The 26,473-nt window shown below is 43.4% G+C and overlaps 1 protein-coding gene across 1 annotated transcript in view; it reads right to left on the bottom strand.

Moving 5' to 3' along the window:
• sema5ba (sema domain, seven thrombospondin repeats (type 1 and type 1-like), transmembrane domain (TM) and short cytoplasmic domain, (semaphorin) 5Ba) overlaps positions 1-26,473 on the bottom strand; it is a 161,296-nt gene that overhangs the window by 108,574 nt on the left and 26,249 nt on the right. The window contains 2 exon segments of the mRNA XM_030080367.1: positions 4,064-4,068; positions 21,220-21,298. Coding sequence (XP_029936227.1) covers positions 4,064-4,068; positions 21,220-21,230 — 16 coding nt within the window. The 5' untranslated portion in view covers positions 21,231-21,298.

Raw genomic sequence — 26,473 nt, 5'->3', positions numbered from 1 at the left:
CTCTCAATACACATACAAATAATATTAATAAAACAAGAATATAATTAGATGTGCCATAAAGCACAAAATAGGAATCTTTTTTTTTTTTAAATCTGCAAGTATTCCACATTTTTATTTCAGTCAGTGCAACTCGGATGCTGAAAATATATTTATCAGCTGACAACTACTTTGACCTCAGTGGACTCAATCTGCTGCTTGTACATTTGATTTCTTTATTGAATTACTGCTGCACATGTACACAGTAGGTTTCACGGGGATATGCATAACCCCATCATAAACATATACACAACAGATGTAAGCAGGTGGAGTTGGGTTAAATATGGCAACAAAACTGTAGCAGCAGCATAACAAACGCGTGAAGAAGGAGGGCAGCCAGAAGCAAGCTGTCAAGGTAAGCTGATGTGTCATTAAAGGGAAGTTCACTCTGAAAAGACACGACTGAAGCTGCATCGCTAATTCCACTTTGCCATTGCAGCCGCATAGTTTCACTGTGATCAAGAGCTGTGAATGGCTCTTATCTTTCTTCCAGCTACTTCAAAACAAACAATGGCGGAAACACACCAGGGAGGGAGACGGTGACAAACAGCAAGATCCTCTTCGTAAAAACATCAAGCAGTTAAAGGAAATGCGGCCTTGATTTTGAGAAACACAAACTAATGCATGTCGCACCTTTACAAGTTCTTCCATTTTCTTCCATGCTGAATTTAACACAACCCATCGTTGCACCTGTACAGAATCAAAATCATGCCCACGTACAGTTAAGCACGGAAATGGCTTGTTGCACACTTTGCAGTCTTAAGTGCATTAAAAGATGGATCAAACAGTCACGGCCTTCATTGTGTCTTTGCAGAGCCGGTGTCAGAGGAGCGAGGTCAGAGGGACAGTGCCCAGATGATGGGCTATTAGGGAGGACAAAGGCCGAGACACGGGTAACCACCCAAACAAAAGGTCTGTCCAGCAGATCAACAGGCTCAGCACAGCCACAAAAGAATGCGTCCAATCCTCTGAGCAGAGGTTGTTAATTAGAGGGCTAAAGGTCACACAGAAGGGGCGAATATGGCGTGGAGGGGCGGACTGCTATTCACTGTTCTTTCGTTATGTCCTCAGTGCTCAGAAACAAAAAAACGCCTCGATGTGAATAGGCCGTAAAGGTGAGAATAATACGTTAATATTCAACCCGGGAGACAAGGAATGTGCAGCGAGGCTGACATTTTGCTTGGCTTTTTCAGCACTTCAGAGATCTATTCAGACATCTCGGCCAGGAGTTTGGAAACTCTCTCCAGCATGCAGGCGCACTACAGACACAGAGCTCCATTTGATAATATTATGTCCCCAAGTACTGCCATTTGAGAAGATTTTTTGTGGTTTGAGATGACTTAATACAGAACTAGTAGACTGTTATGGCTGTGGGTGAAGAATTAATAGTGGGACAATAAAACCAGGAACAAAAACAGTCATCGTAACTTAAATTTGAGAAAAAGGTGTCTTATTTGTATTCTTCAGGAGGCGTCTTGTTCTCCGTCCTCACTCCATTTACCAAAGCCCCCTAAGCACAGCCTCAGCAGGTACAAAGTTAGCTTGTGAGCCTGGGAGTTACACCGTCCCTCCAGCCTAATGTCAGTAAGCCCCGTAGTCTCATTCAACTCGTTCTGAGCTGCATTTCTGCAATTTTTTTTTTTTTCACCGAGCGTCCTGCAAAAGACGACAATCCGCTACTCTGAATCCTTTTCATTTTTCTTTCATTTGGCTCGCTCCGGTTCCACGTGTAAAACAGGCCGCGGCCGCTTGGTGACATTCAGAAAAGCCGTTCGTGGATCAGGGCCAGCGGCGCATGGATCACTGAGGCGGTGGCATCTTTATTTCCACAGGAACGCGAGTGCAAGCGCTGCTGGTCAAAGTTCACGTTTGATGTTTGCTGCGGTTTGCGCCACGAGCTTGTTTATTTGCAAAAACGCTTTTTATATGTTTCATGGATGTATGTTTATATGATCTATGGATGAAACAGCATACATCACTGCAATGTTTTGCTTTCACTTGGGGATGAATATGAACCACCAGAGACCAGGGGAGAAATCCCTACCATCTCCGCTGGCAAATCCCACCATGAGTGAAATAATAATAAAATGAAAATGTACTTAATTTTGCTCCAGACGCCAGTTCTTTCAGTGCTTCCTGTTTGGGTAAACTGGGGCTTTTAACATGTCTCTGTGATGGGGAGCAGACGTAGTGGGGCAATGGTGACTGGGACTGATAACAGCTGATAACACGAGATAGTGGCGTTAAAACTATCTCTTCACTTCAAACACCAAGGACGTGGAGCGGCTTAAACAATCCAAGGAATCCCAAACTAGTCCACGCTTCAAAGTCGCCCTGCAGGGAGGTGATAGTGGAGGAATGCACGGAAATCAACTGTTGGATTGGCTCGTTTGAATGGGCCACGAACCTATCCGTGAATCTGCTCTCCTGCTGCACAGATGACCTCCAGAGCATGTCCTCTCCTGTGCCGTGGAGCGCTGCCATCGCTGTATATTATTCACCGCCGACAATGAATTATCCTACCATTTTGCATGCCGCTCCTCTCTGCGCGGAGAGCAAAGCAGGCATTATGAACCAATGATGCAGACAGCTCGCACCTATTAGCTGCTATCTCAAGGACGACACGACACGTTCTGTTCTAATTAACTGGAGCGGACACCAAACAAAACACACACGCAGAAGCCCAAGCCAGACAGTGTAATTGATGAGCAAATTTATTACATCCGACTTCAAAGACAGCCCGGATCAAAACACATCACTTGATATGACGAACAAAGCCGCAGAGATACATGATGACGATGTAAACTTCAATGTGCGGTAAAAAAAAAGACGCTATACGCAGTGTTATGCAGAACGGCGCACAAAACACACTAAATTCCTTTGCTGCTAATTATGAGGATTAAGTTGGAGTGTTACAAGATACGTGTGGGGTGGGCTTGTGTATTTGCATGGATATGTGTGTGTAAGTGGTGTGTGTGGTGTGGGGGGGGGGGGTTATGGGTATGTGTGCACATATTCATGCCTGGAAGAAACATCTCCTTCCTGTGTGTGTGTGTGCCTGCACTGCAAAAACTCTCCATCTTAACAAGTCATTTAATCTCATAATCAGTGTTAATATCTTGCTTTTCTCCAAACAAGTGAAAAAAAAATCTCCCGGGGGGCGGTCGAGAGTATCTCAACTGTTTCGAGGGCTAATCAACCTGTTCCCAGAATATACTTGAGTCAAGTGTTATCTTCCTGATACTAGGTTAGTTTAGTTTATTGTTTAGTTTAGTGTCATGCAATTCAAATGATGTGCATGCAAGACACAAACAAACACAACCACATTGAGTGTGAGGCCAAACCATCCAATAAACAACTTTTGCATAGATACGAAAAGAGTCTTCATGCAAACATCTCAAGGAACAGAATGTACCGTGTAAACCCAAAAAGGAGATGGGTAAATAAGCAAATCAATACATTAAATATTAAGCAAAGGCATTTAAACAAAGACCGTAATTAGCGGGGTTAAGGTTACTCACAGCGACTTGGTCTTACTTCTTAATTAGACAGTGCGTCCTGATAGGGCACTGGATCTCGACATGATGCTTCTGCTTTTACTCATTATTTTTCTGTTATTTCCTCTGTGGCTATATCCTTCCCTTTCTCTTCCGCCCCATATGGTTAACTACACATGTGACCTACCTAACCCAATACATGACGTCCCTCCTTTTCTTGGAAATGAACTTATCCACTTAAACAAACTCTTCACGGTAAAGTACCGAGCTCCCCCTTCATTCATCAGCATATACTAATATTGCCTTTCCTTTCTGCTCTGCATCTCCATCGTGTACCTCCACTGCTGTTGTGTGTGATTAACAGATGTCTGGTGACTTTCCCCTTGTTTTTCAATTACAGAGCCGTTCAGCGGGGCTTTTTCCTGCGGTGGCACGTTGTACGCTCTGATACAGTCACACACTGTCTCAGTTCACATGTTCCAATCTAGGCCCTCTGCTTGGCCAGAAAATAAACTTAACAAAAAATAAACTTTTACTAGTTAAGTGAACAAGTAAATTTGCTTAAAAGCCCTTGGAAAACTACTTTTGGCTCTTGGCGTCCTGAAGCAGCACACAGGTCTCCACAGCTGATATTAATGACAATGACATCATCAATGGATGTCTATATATCAACACACTGCAAAAAGTCCAAATCTTACCAAGAATATTTGACTTATTTCAAGTAAAAATGTCTTATTTCTAGTCAAAATATCTCATTACACTTAAAATAAGACATGACCGCCTCAGAAATAACTTGTTTTTAGACGATTTTCACTTGTTTCAAGCTAATTTTCACTTAAAACAAGTGAAAATTAGCTTGAAACAAGAAACAAATTTTGCCAATGAAACAAGCAAATTTTCACTTGTTCACTTGTGTCACGAGTGAAAATCGTCTAAAAATAAGTTATTTCTGAGGTGATCATGTCTTATTTTAAGTGTAATGAGATATTTTGACTAGAAATAAGACATTTTTACTTGAAATAAGACAAATATTCTTGGTAAGATTTGGACTTTTTGCAGTGCAATTCAATGCCATCTTTGGACCAACCACACGATCTAACAAAACAGTAAGGAATTTAACTTTGTCTTTTGTAATATTTGGATTCTACACTGAATAGGCGATCAAAAAACTTGCCAGATGGACATTTTTTACAGTGTGTGTGGTCTGGAGGGTCTAGAAATGTTATTAGCAGCAGTGATCCACAGCTATGATCCCATCAGCTGCAGCCAGGCTTGGAAACAGACAAGGGGGCAATGAGAAGAGCGCTCAGGCTGCCACTGAGCCCGGCGGCTGGGGGGACCCGGCTCGATTCAATCCCACCACCTGCCCTGGCCGCTCACCCTAGGCAGGGACGCATGGACGCACACACACATCACGAGCACGCACGCCATCACGCTCACCTACAAACACACACACACACACACTCACTCTCTTAGCATGAGGGGCATGAGCATATTCACACTTTGTACCAATTTCTCGTTGGAGCTACATCGACTTTTGTTCGCAAGCCGTCCGCCGCTAATAACATTCATTAACTTCACCAACCCTCCGGACACTGTCAGCGGTGGTTCGTGTCAACATCAAAGTGACTGACTCTGAGAAACTGCAAAGTTATAAATAGGACTGCACACTATAGCAGGGCTGTGCCTCACTCTCCTCTTGGAAGTTTAAAGACCCCGTGAAATGACAATTACACTGTGCTTCCTCGAATTTATGTATTTCCTGCTGAACCAGGATGTTGCGTCGGGACATGACACAGAACGGGATCATTCACAGGGGTAGACACAGTAGGATATCAATCAGGGAGTGAAACACGGTTTTATTTGATGTGATGGGTGGGGGGATAGTGAAATTTGTAGCGGTATTACTGATTGAAATATTTATTTACTGATGCCTACTGGTGCAGCATGAGGCCCATCATTAAAGACACACTGTGTTCCAGGAAGGAAAGGAAGGAAAGGAAGTTCATTTCAACAGGATTTTTTTTTTTTTTTTTTTTTTTTTTATGTAATACATATGTTGACATCATTGGCAATTGGTGACTTTTTTTCTCCCCTTCTTCTTGGATATTCTGTTGATGGAGTTTCTGTAGGTGGCGCTCTTTTTGTGTTGCTCAGCCATGGCAGCTCTCACTATTCATGCTAAAAAATGTCTCGTATTTATTCTAAACGATTGCTGGAAACAGAAATGCATCACCTACTGTGTGCCTAAGGATTTTTCCCAGGAAATAGCTATTGACCAACACTCGGAAATAAATTTAGGAATATCCTTTTTTTGGATTATTTGCAGTGGCTTTTAGTGACACCACTGAAGAAGGCATGCAGCCTAAGGCAGGTATGGTGTATATGAGCTGGACGAGTCTGAAAACTAATATAGAAGACTGTTCATAACTTAATTTTGAGTGCTTGCCCTTTTCAAAAGCACTTTGAATCAACTTCAGGCTTCGAGCGCCATTTTATCTTGGTTTCAGACTTTGTCTTTTATCTTGGTTGAGATCTGAGTCCTCAGGAAAGACCTGCCTGGTGTTTAGAGCAGCACAATGTAAAACCTTTCATTAATTCACTATAGGTTGAATCATGAACGTGCTCTGTCAGTCAACAATGAACAGGGGGAGAAATGAACATTGATTTTATGTGATAAATACCATGGATCATGTCATGGATCATTAAATCATTAAATCTGAATGTGTATGTAGGATGCTGGAAAAAGCCTGGATCACTCCTGCGCATCAGTGCCATCTCTTGTCTCTCTGTTCCTATTTCTGTCACAGTTAGCAGACAGAGGTTCTCTAATAAGCCCTTGTGTTCCTTGTCAGCTCCCTTCAACTCTCTGCTGATGGATCTGGACTGCAACAATACGAGGCCGCAGCCCTCCTCCCCTGCCGAAACACACCCAAGCAGCTATAATCACTGGGAAGCCGGCTAGAATCGGAAGTCATTGAAATTTAATGCGCCATGAACTCTGAGTTTTATGGCTGGGCTTAAGGTTTTTGTCCGATTTTGTGTCTAATGCACTATTCCTTACAATCTGGCTGAAAGTGAGAGAGCTTGATATGGAATTCACTGCGGGTATGATCGTGATGATAACTTAGGAGCCTCTTTCACATGTGCGTCTCATTATTAATTCCATTATGGATGGTCTCTAAGCATGGAGCCCCATTAGACAGAGTCAGCCCACTAGAGCACAGCAGACCTCAGGTTTAATTGACACCCCGGCACACGCGGGGATGTGGTAGAAGGCATGATCTGAGTGCATAGCTGATCAACGCAAATGCCAGCTTTCTCTCGCAGGAGCCTGAAATTCAAGAAAGAATGAAGCAAATGTTTGAATTAGTATTCCAATAGCAAGAAATTCAAAATGGGTGATGGCAAAAGCAGGAACGGCAGAGCGGTGTAGTCGCTTTAAACGGCAAAAAAGCCCCGATTCAGCCGGCACAAATTCCACTTCATCCTTTTAACCATGTATCTTAATGAAGCAAATGGCTCTTATGCACATCTGAAGGACAGGTGCGGGGAGAATAGCAGAAATTTGCAAATAAAGGTTTCACACCTGCACACCATCTGCACTGTAACATTTTATTTAAGCAGCGTATCAGCGCATCGGCCTTCCCCAGGCAATGCAGCTTGAATTTCAACCAATCCAATGGCCCGCTTTAGAGTAGAGTTGACTAGGAATGCCTCCATTCTCGGCCAGGGTGACTATCCCTCAGGTTTTATCACAAGAGTAGCTGGGTTTCCATCCACCTATCTTTATTCGCATTTTCAGAAATTGCGAAAAAAAAAAAAAAAAAAAAAAAAAATTGGATGGAAACGCCAGAAATTCGAAAAACGGCCGAAAATTCGAAAAAAAGTTTTTACGCTTGGAGGGGGTGGATTTCTCAGCGTATCGATAAAAGAAAATGCGACTTTTTGCTGTGGAAACAGGTTTTGCGAATAAACGATGACTGGACCGGATACCACGTCACACTTCTACGCTACAGTATTATTAGTTATTATTATTATTATTATTATTATTATTATTATCAGTCTCTTATTCCTTATTTAGGATGGTTCGGTACAAAGTTAGTTATAGTAACCAGACTTCTCCCAAGAGCCAACAAGTTCAGCAGGAATCTGTCCCTGATCAGCTGTTGAGTGTCAGCTGAGTGTTTGTTGTTGTTCAGTCGACACACAGACGCTATCTTATGGCGTCATCTCACGGCGCACTCTTCTCCCAATAATCGCAAAACAAAACTAATGGAAACAGGCATAAATTCGTATTTTCTTTTGCGCATTTTGACAAAATTCGCTCAAAAAGTTCGATATATTTGGATGGAAACCCAGCTACTGACACACAACTGGACTGTGTCAAAGTGATCGCTCACATGCAGCCTGATGACAATGTTGTGTCTAGTATTCGAAGAGCTCTTTGTGTCTGCGGTGTGTCTATGCTGTGTGAGTGACACGGCCGGGACTGCAAAAGCCGACAGCGCTGAGGTCACAGCTTTGGTCATACAGACACAACACAGACCACTTGTCTGGCTTCGGTGCTCGCCGTTGCTATGTGATTTGTTTTCAAGCCTTAAGTGATATTGTGGTGAAGTGCACAGAGAGGGAGCGGGGAGAAAAAAAAAAAAAAAAAGAGTAAACGTGGCAGATAAATTGTCTGTATAGCTCGGATCTTTATGTGAAAAAAAAAAAAAAAAAAAAGAGAATGAATTGGACATTATGTGGCAAGAGTGGGCACGGCGCCTGATCTCCTGCTGGTCACATCTCTGGGCAGCAGTGCTTGATGAAAATAACAGCTGAACAAGCGTCTTAACAACACAGCCGAGACTGAAAGTAATGAAAGGTACCAATCATTCCAAACACTTGACGGTATAAGGTCAGCGGGGATTTATTGATTATATTTTCTCGACTTCTAACAGGAAACGGTGGCTATTCAGATATGCAGTATGTCACCGTGCTCTCACTCCCAGGCAGTGGCACTGGCATCCAGTACAAATCTTGTGTGAATCCAATTAAATGCAAGCGTGTTCTGCTCGCTCTGGGTTTTCTCCGAGCCTTCAAAGGCGTCTCTCCGCAGCACTTACAGGGGCTGCAGACTTCTGACACTGAATGGGCGCGCACAATGGAGACCGAGAGACAGCTGATGTGTCGGTCATTGTTCATCACGCTCACGCTCCCTTGAATCCACTTCAGATGTGGGCTGACAGACTTGGCCAGACAGGCAGCCCAGGTAGGAGGCATTCCATTAAAGACCAGCGCTGTGCCTCCCCCGTTGATCACAGAGCATTGATCTGCCTCGAACAAACAACTGATTTGGACCCCCGGTGGCGGAAGAGCAGAGGAGCGTCTGTGATGGAGCGATGGAGAGGCAGAATGAGATAGAGAGAGAGAGAAAGAGTGAGTGAGAGCTGCTGTTCCCACCAAATCCATCTTATTGGATTTTAGCCGTGGGCATTCATCACTCTCTACCATTGTGCTACTTGGGTATTGGCCGCAAAACTTTAATAAAAGCCTGCCTGCCAACTCCACACACTCAGGAGAGCCTTTGTGATTCCAAAATGAGGAATTTTAGCACATAAGCGTGAATTTTATTGTTTGGGGTTATATAACAATGCAGCAAACAATCAAACCAATTACATACTGATAAGAAGAAGACGATAAAGAAACTAGGTGACAGCGGCTGCTTTTACATCGACTCTAATATTCCGTTAATAATCAGAATAATAGTAGAATCAGAATAAAAATGCCTCAAATAGCCGTCTCAATTGGAAGAAACCGACTCGATCTGGCATGATCAGAGGGAATTTTCAATTGGGTTGATTAAGGGGTTCATTTTAATGATTTAAGCTCACTGTCTGAAGAGCACGGTGCATGTGAATTTAAGGTGTTCACTTTTGCAGTTTTAGGAAGGAGATTTGTCCCTGAGGGGCAATTGATTCTGCCGCAGTAGCAGTAAAAAAACAGCACAACAACAACAACCACAATGACAACAACAGAGTGAAACACACAAGGCAGACAGTCATATAAAATCAGTAGTAAATAGTAAATATTTTTTTTTAAAAAGTGCATACTTGAATAAAATGGGAACTAAAGGTGATGCTAGATGATTTAGAGTGCTATCTCCCATTCCCTTTAAAAGCCAGGTGCGCTTGCACCTTGGTGGATTGCCATTGCAGTGGCACATTTGCCAGTTTTGTAAAGAGGAAGACTTCCTGTAGAGGAAACCGATCTGCTCGTGCACCAAGCCAAAGTGCACAAGCAGATCATCTACGGCAACAGCAGGACTCCATCAAAGCTCCCCGAGGTGAAGCAGGCGTCCCTGCGTGTAACAAGCGGAGTGTGCACGCATTGGCACGCACGTATGAAGGCGCACACTGCTATCTTGATAATGAGCTTCAAATAACAGAGAAAACCGCACCACTGACTCCAGACCTGCTTTTTGTTCGTCAGTCGTGCAATCACTTTCAACTGCCCCGCGATAGCAATGTGCCAATAATGTGTCTGACCACACCTCGTTTAAAGACCACAAGTGCATTTGCTGTTTACACAACGTGGGTACTGGAAGGAAAAAAAGACAACTGTGTGGTTGGAAACTAGCAGACACTTGAAACTAGTGTCCCATTTGTCGCTGCTTTGCGCTGGGTGTAAGATAGGGCCCTATATCTTTAAAGGATTGTAACGCCTCCATGGTCGAAAGACTCCAAACCATGACTGATTCAAACAAATGTTTGGAAAGATGACCCAGATTCCACCGAACCATCAGCCAAATCAAAAACAGTAAAAGTTTGAAGGTTGCCTATTACAAGGCTAAAAGTCAAAACAGCAGAAGTGGTTCCAGCCCAGCGAGTTTTCATTTGTACCGTCTTATGGACGACCTGCTGGGAGAGCAACCATTGGCCAACATGACTTAGCCTGTATTATATTTCCGGCAGATTAGACGCTTCCCAGGAGGCAGTACCGTTTTTGTGCATGTCAAAAAAGTTATATTCTGATGAAATGCTCTGGGTCATGTAAACGCACATCTTATCTGATCACTTTATTTAGTGTCCATGTTTACAGTGAAGCTGGAATCTTCAATCAGAATGATTTCAAGTGGGTTCAATATATATTGTCCTTGTAAACACAGCAACTGACTATGCTTCAGCCAGCAGCAATGTGTATACGTGTGTGTTTTTGTGTGTGTGTGTGTGTGTGTGTGTGTGTGTCTGTCTATCTGCTTGTCTGAGTCTTTGTGCTCAGGTCCCAGTGCTGTCTGGGACCTGAGGAAAATCAATTGCTGATGATGCAGCGGCCTGAGTGAAGCACCTCCATGCCTCTTAACAAGTCTCCTCAGACTCTTGGTGGTCTCCACTCTGCTGTCAGAACGGATGCAACAGGTCAGCGGTGTTGACAGCACCGCCTCGGGAGATCCAAGCACTGCCACCTCCTTGTTAATTGGCCTGAACTGTGATATAATAGCTGGTAATCCTATTTTGAGCAAATCGCATACTGAGATGCGCGTAAATACCCACACATAGCTACAGCAACACACGGATAGAGCCGCTGAAAAGCATGCACACAGACAAACACTGCGCCCGGTGAGGACAAACACATACAGAGCGGAGCAGACAAAGCTGCACTGGAGGCAGAAATAATCGTTCTGGGTGAGTTTAACATCAATGGGTGGAGCCATCTTCTTTCACACTGAGTAACATTTGTCTGAAGCCCAATGGAAACAGTCAAGTGGGGCCAAATGAGGTATAGCTGATAATACAAAGCCCTAAACCCTTGCTAGTAGCTGAAAAAATGGAATGCAATATAAACATACTCAGTCATCCAGGTTAGCAGCCCCCCTGTGTTGCCTTGGCCCTATTTTTTTTTTTTTTTTTTTTGCAACTGATAACAGCCAAGTGTTCCCTCAGTCCTAAGTGCCTCCAACATTAAAAAGAATAATGTCCATAACTCCGGTATATTAACAAAAAGGCATAAATCTAAATCTCTGAAAACAAGGATGTTCAAAAAAAAAAAAAAAAAAAAAAGTAATCCATAAACACCATTTCATATGTTACTTAATGAATATATACAATCAGATTATGCATTTTTCATTAATAAACCAGAGGAAATGGAAATGTATGTTCTTGAGGGCAGATCCGTGTTTTAGAGTGTAACACAAAATTAAAGCGATTAGCAATCTAATTACTCTTTCGAGGGAGCAATTAGTAAAGTAATAAGATTGTAAGTTGTACTAATGAGTCATGAGTAACATTACTTAATTACATTTCGGAGTAGCTTCCCCCAACACTGGTGCTCACCGCCATGTTATCGTGTGTTAGAAACCATTTGCTGACTGTTTATACACCGTTTCTTCATGTTACTTTGTTAAAATAAAGTGTAACTGACGTGTTCGTAAATAAAACTCCAGTCTGCTGTAGATGCACTCAACATGACTTTGGCGTGGAGTCTCAAGTATTCTGCCAGCAGCTCTTTCTTATGCCCACTGAACTCCCTCTGTTCTTTTGTAGGGGAAGCATAGCTGTGATCTCAGGCTCTCAGCGCCACATCCATATCTCTGTGGACACACACACACACACACCACTTCAGGTAAGCATTTTTATGGAGGATTACAGCTCAGATGTGTGTGTGTGGAAAACCAAAGCCAAAGAATACTTAAATGTTTCACAGGCCCTTCCAGTCCAGGACTTGGATCACTCTGTTTAATTTCAGATGTTAGCTTGGCTTTGAAGAAACGCCAAATCAGCTGTGTTCGTGCAAATGGCCTGGCGAGGACGCTCTTGTAGTGTAGATGCATGCGATGCGGTGGCGACGGGAACAACAAGCATACGAAATACAATTTACATGCCAGCAAAAGGGGGAGACTATTTATAGCGTCGTTTTGGATCTTACGATGCGGCCCGTCAGCCTGGGACTTGTACTGAATTTTACAAGGTCCGCGCACAAACACAGACACGTGCAAAGAGAGGAGGTGGTCTGATATTTAAAGGGTAACCGCGAGCCATTTCCATCTGTCAATGATCACAACGATTAGCTTTTACCTTGGCGCTGTCAAACTGCGCTCTCTTCTCAAAGACTGAAAGCAGAGGAGGAGGAGGAAGGAGTGCGGGGGCGAGGGATTTAAGATTGCAGGGTGTCCTATAAGCTGTCAGCAGAGTGCATTGCTTTTGAACTGTCATGAGTTGGAGTGAAAAAATAAAACTGAATCCTTTGTGCATTTTTTTATGGTGTTTTTTTTTTCTGAAGCATCCAAACTTTGCAAAAAAAAAAAAAAAAAAAAAAAGTATGAGCAGATTCACTGAGCCATCAGCCCCTGAAAGGCCATTACCGAAGGATCATTAATGTTAACTGATCGTTAAATTATAATTTAAAAGATCATTAAATGTAAATTGCTTGGATTCTTTTGAGACAGCTCAACGTTAAAACATATATAATCAAACGCAGATAAACAAAAAGGCTGCGTCAGTTCATTTGTTCCATTTCATAAACTCCAGTATGTTTCCCAAATGGAGACAGTGCGCAGCTCCCATACCATAATGTCTTCTTGAACACTGATTACAGTCCAGGGAGTGAGGGAGCATCCTGTCACAAACAAAAGACAGACGATCAAGCCTGACACTGTTGCTCACAAAACATGGAACTATAATTAAATCCATTGTGATGTAATTAGAAAAAAAAAAAAAAAAAAAACATCTCGTATCCTGTTTTAATTGCTATGTGGTCTCACAACACAATTTCTCGTTATGGTCTTCTTGATGCGTGGCCCAGGCGTTACGCCAGGAAATTTGGTGATGAAAATGAGAACAACAACTCAGTGATCACTGGCGGCATTGTTTACAGCGCTGACACACAACATGCCTCAAATGGTACGTTTATGATTCCAAAAGGGAGCGCTCGCTTCTCGGCGCGCTTCTGAAGGGGACAGACATGTTGTAATGTGTAGCATAATCACTTGCAGCAGAAAAAGAAGTGCGTTTTTTTTTTTTTTGTTTGATGAAATGCAACAACCAATGATTTCTTAATCTTTACTCTGTTACTCATTAACTCTCTGAATGAGCAGTTTGATCAAGCTGAGAGGCAAATTGGAGTCTGCGGCGCCGATATGTTCATCAAAGGATATGTACGGATGGTTTTGTAATGTAGCAGACAGCGAGCATCCACGATATCATCTGGGGCACGACATGAGCGAAATCCTCACAGTCAACTATCACTGCCAATCACCTGCAAACAGAGAGTGGGATCTACACGGATCTAATTATAGCTCTAATCATGAAATAATCCACTCAGGCTCTATTTAGTGTGATCGCTTAAATTCACATTTTTCAAACAAGGGGTATTTTTTTTCTTTGTGTGCAACCAGACTAATAAGATCTTTTCTGCCAGCCCTGCTCCCTAATGTCAGGACAAGGAGACGCAAAGGACCCAGAGATTGAAAAATACAAAGAAATCTCCTCAGCCCCAAACCTCAGAGTAATTAATTCTGTAAAGAAGCCAAATTGTACCAAAAGAGGAGGTCATGCTGTACAAGAGCAAGGTCTGGGTGGGAGGGGAATCTGCATTACACATAATTCTGCTTTATAATTCCATTTTGACATTTTGAGGTGACTCTACCTCTTGGGGAATGACAAGGGGAGAGCAAGATGATCCCCAGACTGCCAAAAAACCTTCATGCAAATGCTCTTTGATTTGCTAATACTCAGACTTACCTTTATGAGTTTCTTTCTATATAGGGCATGCGAATGTTCAAACTTGCTGCATCTGCCTCATGACATGTCACAATCTGCGATGTGACTGGGCTATTTTGAGGATACTTAACACACAGAACACATCGCTGCAACCGCGCCAGCCATTACGTGCTTCATCACAGTTTCATCAAAAACTGTTGGGGGAAACAGGCACGGCAATCTGATCTGAACTCTGAACTTAATATGGCATTTGATTAAAAATGGATTGAACCGTTTCATGGGTGAGACCCACTGCCTCTGTGAAGTTGAAGGAGCCAGAATAAAACATTTCAACATCAGTGGGCCACCACAGAGAGGGAAAAAGGGAGAGGAAACAACAGCAGAAAGCCGTTCTGATCTCATAATGCATCTGTCAGCTCACACTCACTTCTGTTTCAAGCCTCCCACTTCAGAGACCGGACACAGGCATTACAAAAGCAACCACAATGATCAAAAACACATTACGGACACCCAAAACGCAGGATATTCATCTGGTCTGTTGTTAAACCAGATGCACGTGTTAGAAATGCCAGCCACCATCAGGGTTCATGTGCGTCAACATATTCCTTTCATCTAAAATTTTTGCATAGTCCCTTCAAATGAAAGTGTCCTATAAAAACCTTTGTGATGGAAATTGATAATTGGTTTCCCAGAGGGGTTAATCAAACCTGTTGTTCTCTGAGCGTGAAAAGACTGATTGATTATGTTTGGGAGAATGAAAAAAAAGAAAGAATTGGTGTCCTTTTCTTTCACTCAGTGCCTTGCTTCCTTCTTGATATATGAAGTGATTTATTTTGACAGCCACCTCATTGGGTTTCATTTAAGCCAAATAAAAGTCTTTGTTGTGAGCTCTGTGTCTGTTCAACAAGAGGGAAAAGAGACAGAAGGGTGCAGAAAGCGAGAGACCAAGAGAAGAGAGAGAGAGAGAGAGGAGTGCATGGACCAATAAACAAAAATCAAGAACACAAAAGATGGAGCAAGATGATGAAAAAATGTCACGTGAAAGCCAGTGTGAAACAACAACAAAAAAAAAAGGTAAGTGGGAATGTAGCTGTGAGCAAGCCGTTGGCCATGGGCCTGGTGGGTTAGATTTGACCCCGCAGCGCCGAGTCCAGGTCTATAATTAGAAAACACACAGTGCCACTAATCCTTACTGAATGATTAAGCAGCAAACACAGGATTACAGCCAGGAACTGATAAAATGACTTCTGCTTGGAACTGGTTTCCTGACAAATTTCTCCAGAGCAGGACCAGACCAGACCAGATCTTATGGGAGAGCGGAGAGCAGCCCTGCTGTGTGATCGGCTTCTCGGGGCGCAATAATTTATGATTTAAGTTATGGACTATTAACTGATTAACTGGAATAAGGCATGTTCTGTGAATTGAGAATACATGCATGCATGAAGAAGTTGCAGAAGTTGCTCCTGTATTTGTGTACAGTGCTGTCATCAAGTATGCACTCTCTGAGCATAAATCTTGTATTTTAAATATCTTGTGGGTGCAAACATGATTTCCACTGTAAACAAAACATGGAGGCGGGCATGCAGGTTTTGACTACGCCTGTCTGAAGCCGGTGAGGATGTATTCTTCTGTGAATTCTACAAAACAAAAAAAAAGGGATTTTTTTTTTCTTTTTACTTTTGACGCATTCTTCTTCTCCTTTACTTGATTATTTCCGCTGAAGCATTCATTGGGTGTTGTGTGGCTGTATCGCTGTGCTTCAAATACCAGTTGTCAAGTCCCATTTCCGCCCAAACACTCACGGCCAAACTCATCTGTATGGTAACTGGAGTCAACTTTGGGTGGTTTTTTTCGAGCAGGACTGCCTATTGGACTGCCAACCGGTTGTCGCTCTTGTTAAGGCTGCAGCCACACTGCTCTGTCATGTCCGTCTGTCAGTGTTTGTTCTTCGTTGCTTTTCAATGAGTGTCTGTTTGATGATGATGATGGTGCATTTTTCTCCTTCAGATTTGAGCGATTTTGATATACAGAGGTCCCTCGTTTATCGCGGGAGTTACGTTCTAAAAATAACCCGCAATAGGCGAAATCCGCGAAGTAGTCAGCTTTATTTTTTACAATTATTATAGATGTTTTAAGGCTGTAAAACCCCTCACTACACACTTTATACACTTTTCTCAGACAGGCATTAACATTTTCTCACTTTTCTCTCTTGTTTAAACACTCTCATAGTTTCAAACCTTCGTAGAAAAATAAGTCCAGTATTATAGAATGAAACCAAAGATCAAAACCTCCCGGCACGGAGGAGATTGATTGACAATGGTCTACAGTCCCTTAGCCATAAGGATGCAGAACACAATGCGCTGTAAAAAAAACAAACAAAAAAAAAACATGCAAAATTGCACTAAAAAAATCTGCGAAACTGCGAGGCCTCGAAAGGTGAACCGCGTTATAGCGAGGGACCACTGTAGGGTTACCCGATGCCTATTTATTTTTTCCTGTTGTCATTTTGGTACATTCACATTTCGCTTCCTACATTAAGGAATTCAAAAGCAGACAGACTCGCTGTGGCTGCAGCCTAAGGCCTGGACTTAATGCGAAGTTTCCTGGATAGAGTAATAAAATGAAGAGCGACGTCTGTATTTAGCCCTGACGTGAACAGGGGACGAGCATCTTTTACTGGATTCACTGGAAAGTTCAAAGGTCAGTGACTTGAGTTGAGTTTAGTGTGAAAATTTCATTATGGACCACAAGCAGCTGCCTTGACACACTCTCTTCAAAACTAGTTATTGACTTGAAATCAGCTCTGCAAGTGGGGAGACTATGATCATCGTTATTTTCAATCTTTGCCTCTGAGCCTGAGATGTATTACATTCACATGCCTGGATAGTTTCAGGCTGAAAAAAGGTAATCAATGTTCCCTGATAGAAAGAAGAGAAGGCAATGATTATCCAAAACACAGCTTCTCAGTCTCCATTTCACAGAGGCCAATCATCTCCCCCTCAGCTTAGCAGACCTACACAGTTTGGAGGAAAGGCAATCTGCTTAACATCAGAGATAAGAGGAGGCAAAATGCTGTTTGTCATACTCGCAAACACAAACACACACGCGCAGACCTCTCTACAGTCTATTACAGAGCAATTAGGAGAGCAGCACCAACTTTTCAGGGCCATGTGGCTTAAAACTTACAAATCAACAACAGTTTACATATGCATAAACAATTTGAATTCCACACGGCTCAGTCAGCTCAGGCTCTCCGGCTCTGCTTTTGGCAAATACCTTCACTGTCAGTAAGATGCATCACACAAGACACAAAGTCCAAACCATGGCAATCAGCCAGTATGATTGTGGACAGAAAACCCTTAATAGATACAGAGATTGTGAAAGAGAGAGGGAGCGAGAGAAAGGAGGAAAAGAGAGCGAAAGAGAGAGAGTATTGAGGCCAGATTTATATGTTTTCATAGCCGCCTTGCATTCAGTGAGGCACCAGCAGCCAGCTCCACAGTGCAGGTTGCAGGAGACAGCTATCATTAGCCAGTTAGCCTCCGTTATGGCCTGGGATCCAGGCCTGGTGATAAAGAACCAAAGGACCCGGGGCTCACAGCTTAATGATCCAAAGATCAGCACAGGATTTACGGGCTCAGGGTTTCCACCGTGGCCTCTGGACAAAAGCCTCCTCCCTGTCTTCATCTACTTCGGCGGAGGAATTGAGTTCATAAAAGGAGGAAACAATGTTAGAAAGTAATGAAATCTCCCCCAGATCCAGGAAAGAAAAAAAAAAATAATAAACGACGGAGCCATCAATTGCTGAAGTAAAGCTTTCAGTTGATGAGAAGATAAATAAAGGCAACCCCTGCCAGAGAACAAATATTTCACACACTAGGAGTTTTACTGTGCCTTGCAGCAAACCTTCTTATTTATTTTCCTTTGAAGAGCTTAACATCATGGCTCGAGGTCCATTCTGAATTATGGGTGTGTGGTGAAAACGTGATTCTAGCGTTTTGCACCCAGAGTATCAACACCAATTTCTATATACTGAGCATGACCGACCCACTGGTGTTTAAAAAGAAGACAACTTCTGCCAAAGCTTGCAGCAGGTATTTATAATTGACAGAGACATCTAGATGTTGCAAGCTCTCTGCAATGGTTGAAATCCTGTTCGGTGAATGAAAGCTCCCAATTTCCCTTTCTCCAATCAGCTCCTACAACTACTGAGAACTCGACCTCTCAATGGTAGGAGAATAAAAGAGTCCTGGACTTGCCGAGTCATCTCCAGTGACCCTTCAACTATTGGAGCAGTGACCAGGTCAAACACTGCATCCCCAGTTCTTTCTTCCCTTCCCTGAACTGTGCACCTGCTCTTTACCCAGCATGGACTTAACAGTGTAGGATTGTTGTTTGAATGCGATCCAACACTAAGGATGTGCTTCCACATCCTGCTATGGCTAATGGATGAGTGTACAGAGAGCAGGGCGCACAGGGCTGCAGCCTCCAGTGGCAAGCACGCAGGGACACCACCTCCATCGGCCCTCCCAATCAGATGCAGGAGGTCCGAGGCTGTTGTTGGAACTCAGCTGGGTGAAGCAAAGCGATGACGTCTTCAGCTGGCGTGTGTTGTGAAAGTATGTCACACTGGCCTTGGCTGTAATGAGTTTTACTCATCTTAGGAGACCCTCTAAATCACCATCACCACCGTCACCATCCCCCCAGTGTGGTGTGAATGCCTCCTCTGTGAGCCTGGCCAAGGATCTGCCAGCGGCCCCTCTCTTTGTCCACTGAATGGGCACGGCTCAGCCACGTTTTAAGGCACCCTAATGTACCATGGCCGGACCACAAAGGCAGCGTGGTAATTTGCCAGGGATAATGACGCTCCCTTAATTCGGCCCTAGGGGCCACAAACAGAAAACTTTAAAGCGAATCCCCAACCAGGGATGAGTCCCTTGTCCCCCACCCCCCACTTTTTTTTCTAGATCTCTCTCTCTCCCTTACCCACCCCTTTGCTCTCTCATTCAGAGTGAAAGGGGCTTGTTTTCTTCCGGCTTATTGTCATCCTGAACTAAATATCAGCAAACAACAGCGATGCTGGATGGGACAGCATGCCAACCACTACTGCAGCCCCTGATCTCCTCCCAGAGGAGAGCAGAGACCCAAGACAAACACAGAGGAGACTCTTCAAAGCAGCCAGAGAAGGGCGCGTCACAGCTCTGTTCCAATAACACATATTAGGAAGAGACATTTAGGCCACAAATTGAATCGAGCAGTGTAAGTGAGAAAGAGGCGAGCGCTGAGCAAGGGGAATTGAACAACAGAATGTAAGCAAATGCCAGGGCTGGCCTGCGGGGATATTAAATACAGACACAGAACAGGGCAGGATTGGAACAGATTGGCCGGTGCCTTTCATGATAAATTGGCCTGTGCCTTTCCTGAGGGTTTGGGTCTTGGCGGTAGGAGTTTGTTAGATGAGTTAAAAGCATGCTCCCACTCTGAGCATGCTTTCAGGCAAGAATGCACAAGCTCTGTATTTATTTCCCCCGATGATCAACTAATCAGTCCTGCGGACAACTTTTTTTTTTTAATATTTGCAATAAAACTGTCCCCATGTTGTTACAATTAACTCTGGTAACTGATTAATATTCGCTTCCTTCCAGGGTCTGAAATTAACACCTGCTGAGCGCCAAATGCTAGTAAAAACTGTCTTTGGCAGATAAATCAGTGAGGGCCACCCTTCACGCTGGCCTGTAACTTTTTGAATCTCAGTTTTTAGTCTTTGCCTGTTCTCAAACTCTTTGAAGACGCTTCAAAATGCTGTCTGTCACTTTACTCTCTGCTGCCATGTCATGGTTTACGTCAAATTAACACAACATCCGAATCTATGCAAGACATGCCATGGAAAATGCGTAGGGTAACATTTTTCTGTGAATCTATATACTAATTGTTCTGTCCAGTAAAAATTAATCTCGACAGGTACATGATTTGATTTACCTGCTGTTGCCGGGTGAGCAAGTAACAAGTAACAAGATGACATAAACGCAATGCCATTGCTCCACTTGTAACTAACAATACTTATCTAACTGTGATGACATGTAACTAACACCATGCGCTGATTTATTGATCTGACAGAAATACTCTCTGTGACGCCTTTCTGTTATGGTGGAGGCGATGGAAAAGGTAATTGTGCACTCGTATCACATCTCATCTGAGCAATAATTTCACCTCAGATGACTAATTAGGCATCAGGCTGTCTTCACTGATTCAGTTATTCATATCTGGAGAGAGAGAGAGAGAGAGAGAGAGAGAGAGAGAGAGAGAGAGAGAGAGAGAGAGAGAGAGAGAGAGAGAGAGAGAGAGAGAGAGAGAGAGAGAGAGAGAGAGCGGCAAAACTCCTGCATTAGCAACCCCTATGACCCCCCCCCCTCCACACACACACACACACACACACACACACACACCACTCCCTCTCTGCTCTGCCTCCATTGCCATATTGATGTTGCTTTTCAAATCACTTTCCTCAGTCAGAATAAAGGGCTCTCACATAAAAGACTGCCTCATTTTTACTACAGGGGCCACTGAGATTTTTTTGGGTAGAGAAGGAGAGAAATGGGGGGAAATTGAGGTAAAGCAGAGAGGAAGAGAGAGAGAGAGAGAGAGAGAGAGAGAGGAAACAGAGACAGAAAGAAAAAAAATAAGACAAGGAGAAGCAATGCCCCATATCGGAGAAGAAGTAAACTTGATGGACGATTGCAAAACAAAGGAGCAAAACAAGTCCTGTTTATAACGGCGCAGATGAACACACATTAAAAAATAATTGTCTGAGAGGGTGCACTGAAAAGTTGAGAGTTATGAAACTTCATCGCGGCGCAAATGAAAAGCTCAGATTTTTAAAAAGTAAAATAAAATTAGATACAGGAATAAAATGCTGAAATACATGAAAGTCTGACATGAAAAAGCGTTGGAGCAGGTGGGGAGAAAGATGAAAGTGTACTCACCAGCTAGGCATCACTGGCCCACCATCCTCTGGGCGTAGGGATGGAGCTGAGAGGGCCGTCTGTCCTTTTCAAACTGTTTCTGGTAAAAAAAAAAAAAAAAAAAAAAGAGAGAGAGGAGAGGGAGAGAGGAGGGGGAGGGGTGAGTCTTTCACTAGTTGCTCGCCTCCTTCCCATAAGCAGAGTGGAGTGCCACAAAGAGCCGCTCACACTCTCGTAAACAAACCGCCAAACTTTTCAATGGAGCGCGGAGGGCGGGGCAGGAACGGCATTTAAATGAAGACTTCATGGGGTTCAGGCTGGAGGGAAAGAGGAGGCGGAACTGCAGGATCCCCCCCACTAAATTTCATTACATCAACTGACCGAGGACCTAACCACACACCAAAAAAAAAAAAAAAAAAATCAAACATCACACATAAAACCCTATATAGCTGAGGATGCATTGCTTTTCACCAGAGAGCAGTATATTCAGCTGTAAATTATGAATATGGGCATCAAATCAGTTAAATATAGACCTCGGTGAGTTAAATCAAACATGGAAGCAATGTGGAGAGCACTTTAGGTTCCAGGCTTTTTGATCTCGACGCCACAGAGCAAATTGGAACAAATAGCCCTGGTTGGTTTCTATGGCAACCTGCAACAGCGGCTCAGGCTTCCCGTCCCTCCTGTGGCGTCAATTGCCGTGATATTTCTGCTGTTTCCTTTTGCCGCCACACCAAATGCCAAAAAATGAGCAGAAAAGCCAAGGGGATCAATTATAGCCCACAGACTCGAGAGTACTCCAGCGCGAGACATGTCACAAGAGGCGTGACACGCAATCAACTGGCACGGTGCCGTTATTCGCTTATCAGTGATGCAGTGCCTCAAAAAATATGTACACAGCTGGTGACCTGTCGTCAGAGCTTTGCCCCGAACGGTAACCCTCAGAGTTCGGCTGGATATCGGACATGACACCTGCCGAGTCGAAACGGGTCAAAGTTCCTCTTGCGGATTGCCTGGCTCAAGGCCGGGGCTCTGAGCCGCCCTGTCTCGCCACAAAGACAGGTAGACAAATGCAGTGAAAAGGATTTTCTATGGAGCTAAGCTGAGAATTTAGGATTGAGCAGCAGGATATGTCCTGCTCAAACAAAAAAACAGCCCATAATCTCCAATGTCAGAGTGGGATCAGGCTTTGTTCACTGCAACAAGAGATGGGAGAAGAATTCTCATAAACTCTTTAGTCTGCAAGCGATGGTGGTGCTCTCTTTCACGCAAACACACACACACACGCACACACACACACACACACACACACACACACACACACACAGCACCTCCTGTGGTGATGCTTCCATACCAGACAGTCAGACAAACAAAGCCAGGACTCCTCGACTACACTCAAATTCACTAAATCTTTATTGACCATACAAGTGGTAGACATCCTGCATCTGATTTCTCAGCACACAACAGCACACTGAAGAGTTATGGTTCAGTTTGCACAATATACTGTTGGGATCATCTCACGCTTTAAGGCTTTCGCAGACTGTGAAAACTTTTTTACCACGGGGTAAAAACTGCAATTACATGCTACACAGTTAACCCCTCAAATCTTGTAAATGAATTATTGTTACGTTAATGTGCTCGATTGTCATTGGCTGCTGCCAGCTCATCCATACATGACTTAAGTGTTTTATAAAAATCAAACAGGCTTCAGATATCTGACCATTTGTCACATTTGTGTTAACTCCCTGGCCTCCTTAGTTGCTGTTGCTGCGTCTCACAAACTTTCAATATGGACCTGACTACAGGCAGCCTTCATCTATCTGCTTCAGTGGTTCATCAACAACACTGCAACAAAAGTCACACTCCAATACTTCTGCAACATCAGACTCAACATTGTGGAGTGTCCAACATCATTGGACGCTCTACAATGTTGGAGGACAGAGTAATAGACAACTTTATAATTCTTGGAAATATGTTTTGCAGTATCAAAATACATACATAAAAATAGAGGCACATAAAAACACATTAAAAAACAAAAGAATTACAAAAATGCCTATCTGGACTCGGGAAGTTAGAGTTTGTTGAACAATATTATGGCTCTGGGCACCTTGCAATTCTTACAGCGTCTTTTTTTTTTTTTTTTTAAATCCGTGTGACATGGAGCAGAGTAAACGCTGTAGAAAGGGTGGAAGGGGTCTATTATTAATGTATTTTCTGCCTTACCCACTTGTCTTTGGATAAAAAGGGTGAATAGGCTTGGCAGATACAGGGGGCAAACACTAAGCACACACTGGTGCATCGCTATGTCAATGATTATTTTGCAAATGGCCAGTCGTGATAGCACTGATTGGTCTGAATATCGATCAGGAGGCAGGAGATTAACCTTGTAGTTTTCATTCCTTACGGTCAAAGGTCAGGGAAGGGACTATGGATTGGGGTCTGTCCGTCTGTGACACATGATTTCTCAGCCTCTGATGGTCTGTTTTGAATGAAATTTGAAGGAATGATGGATTTTGACACTAAGGTCTAGCATTTTGAATATAAACCTGATTGGCCCACCACAGCGCCACCACCAGGCCAATGAGACCCTAAGCTTCATGCTCAATATCTCAGACACTGCTGGGTCCGGTTTGATGAACGTCTGGGGAATGATGCATGTTTACAATGATATCCAGTGTCCACTAAATGTAACTGATTGGTCGTCCACAGCGCCATCAACAGGCCATAAAGTCCCAAATCACATACATCAAAAAAAAAAAAAAAAAAAAAAAAAAAAATACACCCAGGGCAGCTTGCACCAATCATGGGAGTCACCATCACTGCAGATGGCTTGTTCCTTGAACTTCAAACATTACAAGATCATTTGTGCCCACCAGCCATCGCAGCCGCCTCTCAGTGTGATCTTGGAAATTGGTCTCGATGGTCAAATCGGGTCTGTAATCTGGCTAAAAGCTGTGCACTGTGTCCTAGATGTAAGAAGCCTGAGGATCCTGATGTGTTTTAGCGTGTGTGTTTGAGGAGGAAATGGCTTGTCAGGCTTCAGCGTCAGCACCCTGTTACAGTGAGATCTCAGCACGTAAAAGCCAGTGGGTGTAAACTGGAAAGCCACAGGCTGCACTTTGCTCCTAATTGGAGCTCTTTCCCGACTTCCCTGAGGGAGGCAAATATCCTGCATGCTAAGGAAACCGCACAACACGCTGTACGAATATACAGTTGGCCATATGTGTTTATGTGTGTGTGCTGTTTGTCTACAGATGAACTCCACGGGTTGGTTTGCGAGCCCCCGCTGCTTCTTAATTTGCCCGTTCACCTATTTCCCGCTAAGTCTTGATTTAACCGCCTGATTCAGTTACGACTAACTGGAGCTTAATTAGGAGAATTCGGTTTTCACTGCTGGATCCACGGCTGCCGCTTGATAAACCACTTCACACAGACGGAGGCGAGGAGAGGCACGCCGCGGTGAGCCGGGAAAAGTTTCGACGGGCCAAAAGAAAGTTCCAGATTGGAGTGCAGAGGGAAGGGATAGCAACCTCTTGACTGCCTCATCAGCCTCATACTGTTATCAGAAGGACTGCACGCACATACACACACACGCGCAAACACACACACAGACGCTCACATGCACACACACACATGCACACACAGGCTCCCAGACAGATAGAGCAGTGCGAAGGAATTAATTAAGATTATGACAGTTGAGAGACAGAAGGCAGCTACCTTATATATATATATATATATATATATATTTAGAGAGAGAGAGAGAGAGAGAGAGAGAGAGACAAGACAGCAGTAATTACAATAGTTATGTTTAACCACATCCAGGAGGCTGGAGACTCACATGGGCAGCCACACGTCTCTCTCTCTCTCTCTCTCTCTCTCTCTCTGTCTCTCTCTCTCTCGCTCTCTCTCTCTCAGGCCGCTATTCTAAAGGTCAACTCTTACAGACGAGGGGTTTTAACTTCCACAACTTGAAACCATGGCATCACGTTGACAGGCACAGCCATCCATTACCCTTGTTATTCTACTCCATCTCAACTGTCTCCCGTTCTGAGTTTCCAGCTGAGTTTCAGATGTCCTCGTCCTTTCCATCATTGCACTTGACACCTGTTTATACACGCCGTGGCCTCTGACCCTGCACTCCCTGCGCTCAGAAACCAGCGAAGACCTCAACCCGCTAACCGGGTTACCAGGGAGGAGACTGCCGTTATTGCAAGAAGCGGTGACGAATGGGTGAATGGTTATGGCCACGATGAAAACAAGACCCGCAGTCAAGGAGCACAGAGGGAGAGAAAGTGAATGGCTAATGGACGTGTGGACCTTCAGCGTTTGTGTCCTTGCTCTCGCACATGTACATCTGTATAATGTACATTAGTGCCGGACAAGACTCAGAATTTCCCCGGTGAAATCAAATGTAGCCATTACGAAGATTCACCCATTTATTGTTATATATTTTTTTAAAATTGATAGTCCTTCTCACAACCAGAAAATGCACTGGCAGAAGGTTAAGCAATAATCCTAATTAAATGCAAACATATTTTTGAGCATTTAAAAACTATTAAATAAACTAATTAAGACAGAAGCATTCCAGCCACATTTGTTTCCCCTGTGCTATTTGATTTTGATTGTATCCCTTTTTTGTTTTATGTGTTTTCTATTTTATTCTTGCCTTTTATGTGTTCATTTTAAATATTTATGTTGTCAATCTTTCTGCCATGACTGTACTTATATACTTGTACTTGTATACTCTGGGTCAGCTCCTGTTGTTTTTAAATGTGCAACATATTTAAGTGACTTGACTTGACTTGGCATTAGCTGGCCAATTTGAGATATTGTGTGGCTGTGGTAGAATGTTTAGACAGCCCACAGGTATGTCTGATCCAATGAAGCTCTTGTAACTTACTCTTTATTTTTTTTTTTTTTTACATTAGAAAATGGAAACAATAGGCACTGCAGTGGCTCATCTGGTAGAACGCGCCCAACGTACGATTAAGCCTTTGCCACAGCGGCCCAGTTTCAGTTCCAGCCTGGGCTTTCTGTCTCTCTCTGCTGTGACTGTCCAATAAAGCAGAATTTCTCCTTGAAAATGATGGAAAATTAAAAGATTAAATTATGAAGCAAATTAACAGCTATAGACCTAAATAGACCTGAATTTATCATCTTTTCAGTGTTTCCACAGACATTTTGGAGTGGAGTGAATTTTCAGTCGCAGCGACGCCACTGAGCTACAGAAACACCACAGGAACAGTACAAAGTGGCAGTAAGTCTGTGCACATCT

This window comes from Myripristis murdjan, chromosome 21 (genome assembly GCF_902150065.1).
Source record: "Myripristis murdjan chromosome 21, fMyrMur1.1, whole genome shotgun sequence".
In the NCBI taxonomy this organism is placed as follows: Eukaryota; Metazoa; Chordata; class Actinopteri; order Holocentriformes; family Holocentridae; genus Myripristis; species Myripristis murdjan.
This window is presented reverse-complemented; position numbering and strand designations above follow the sequence as displayed.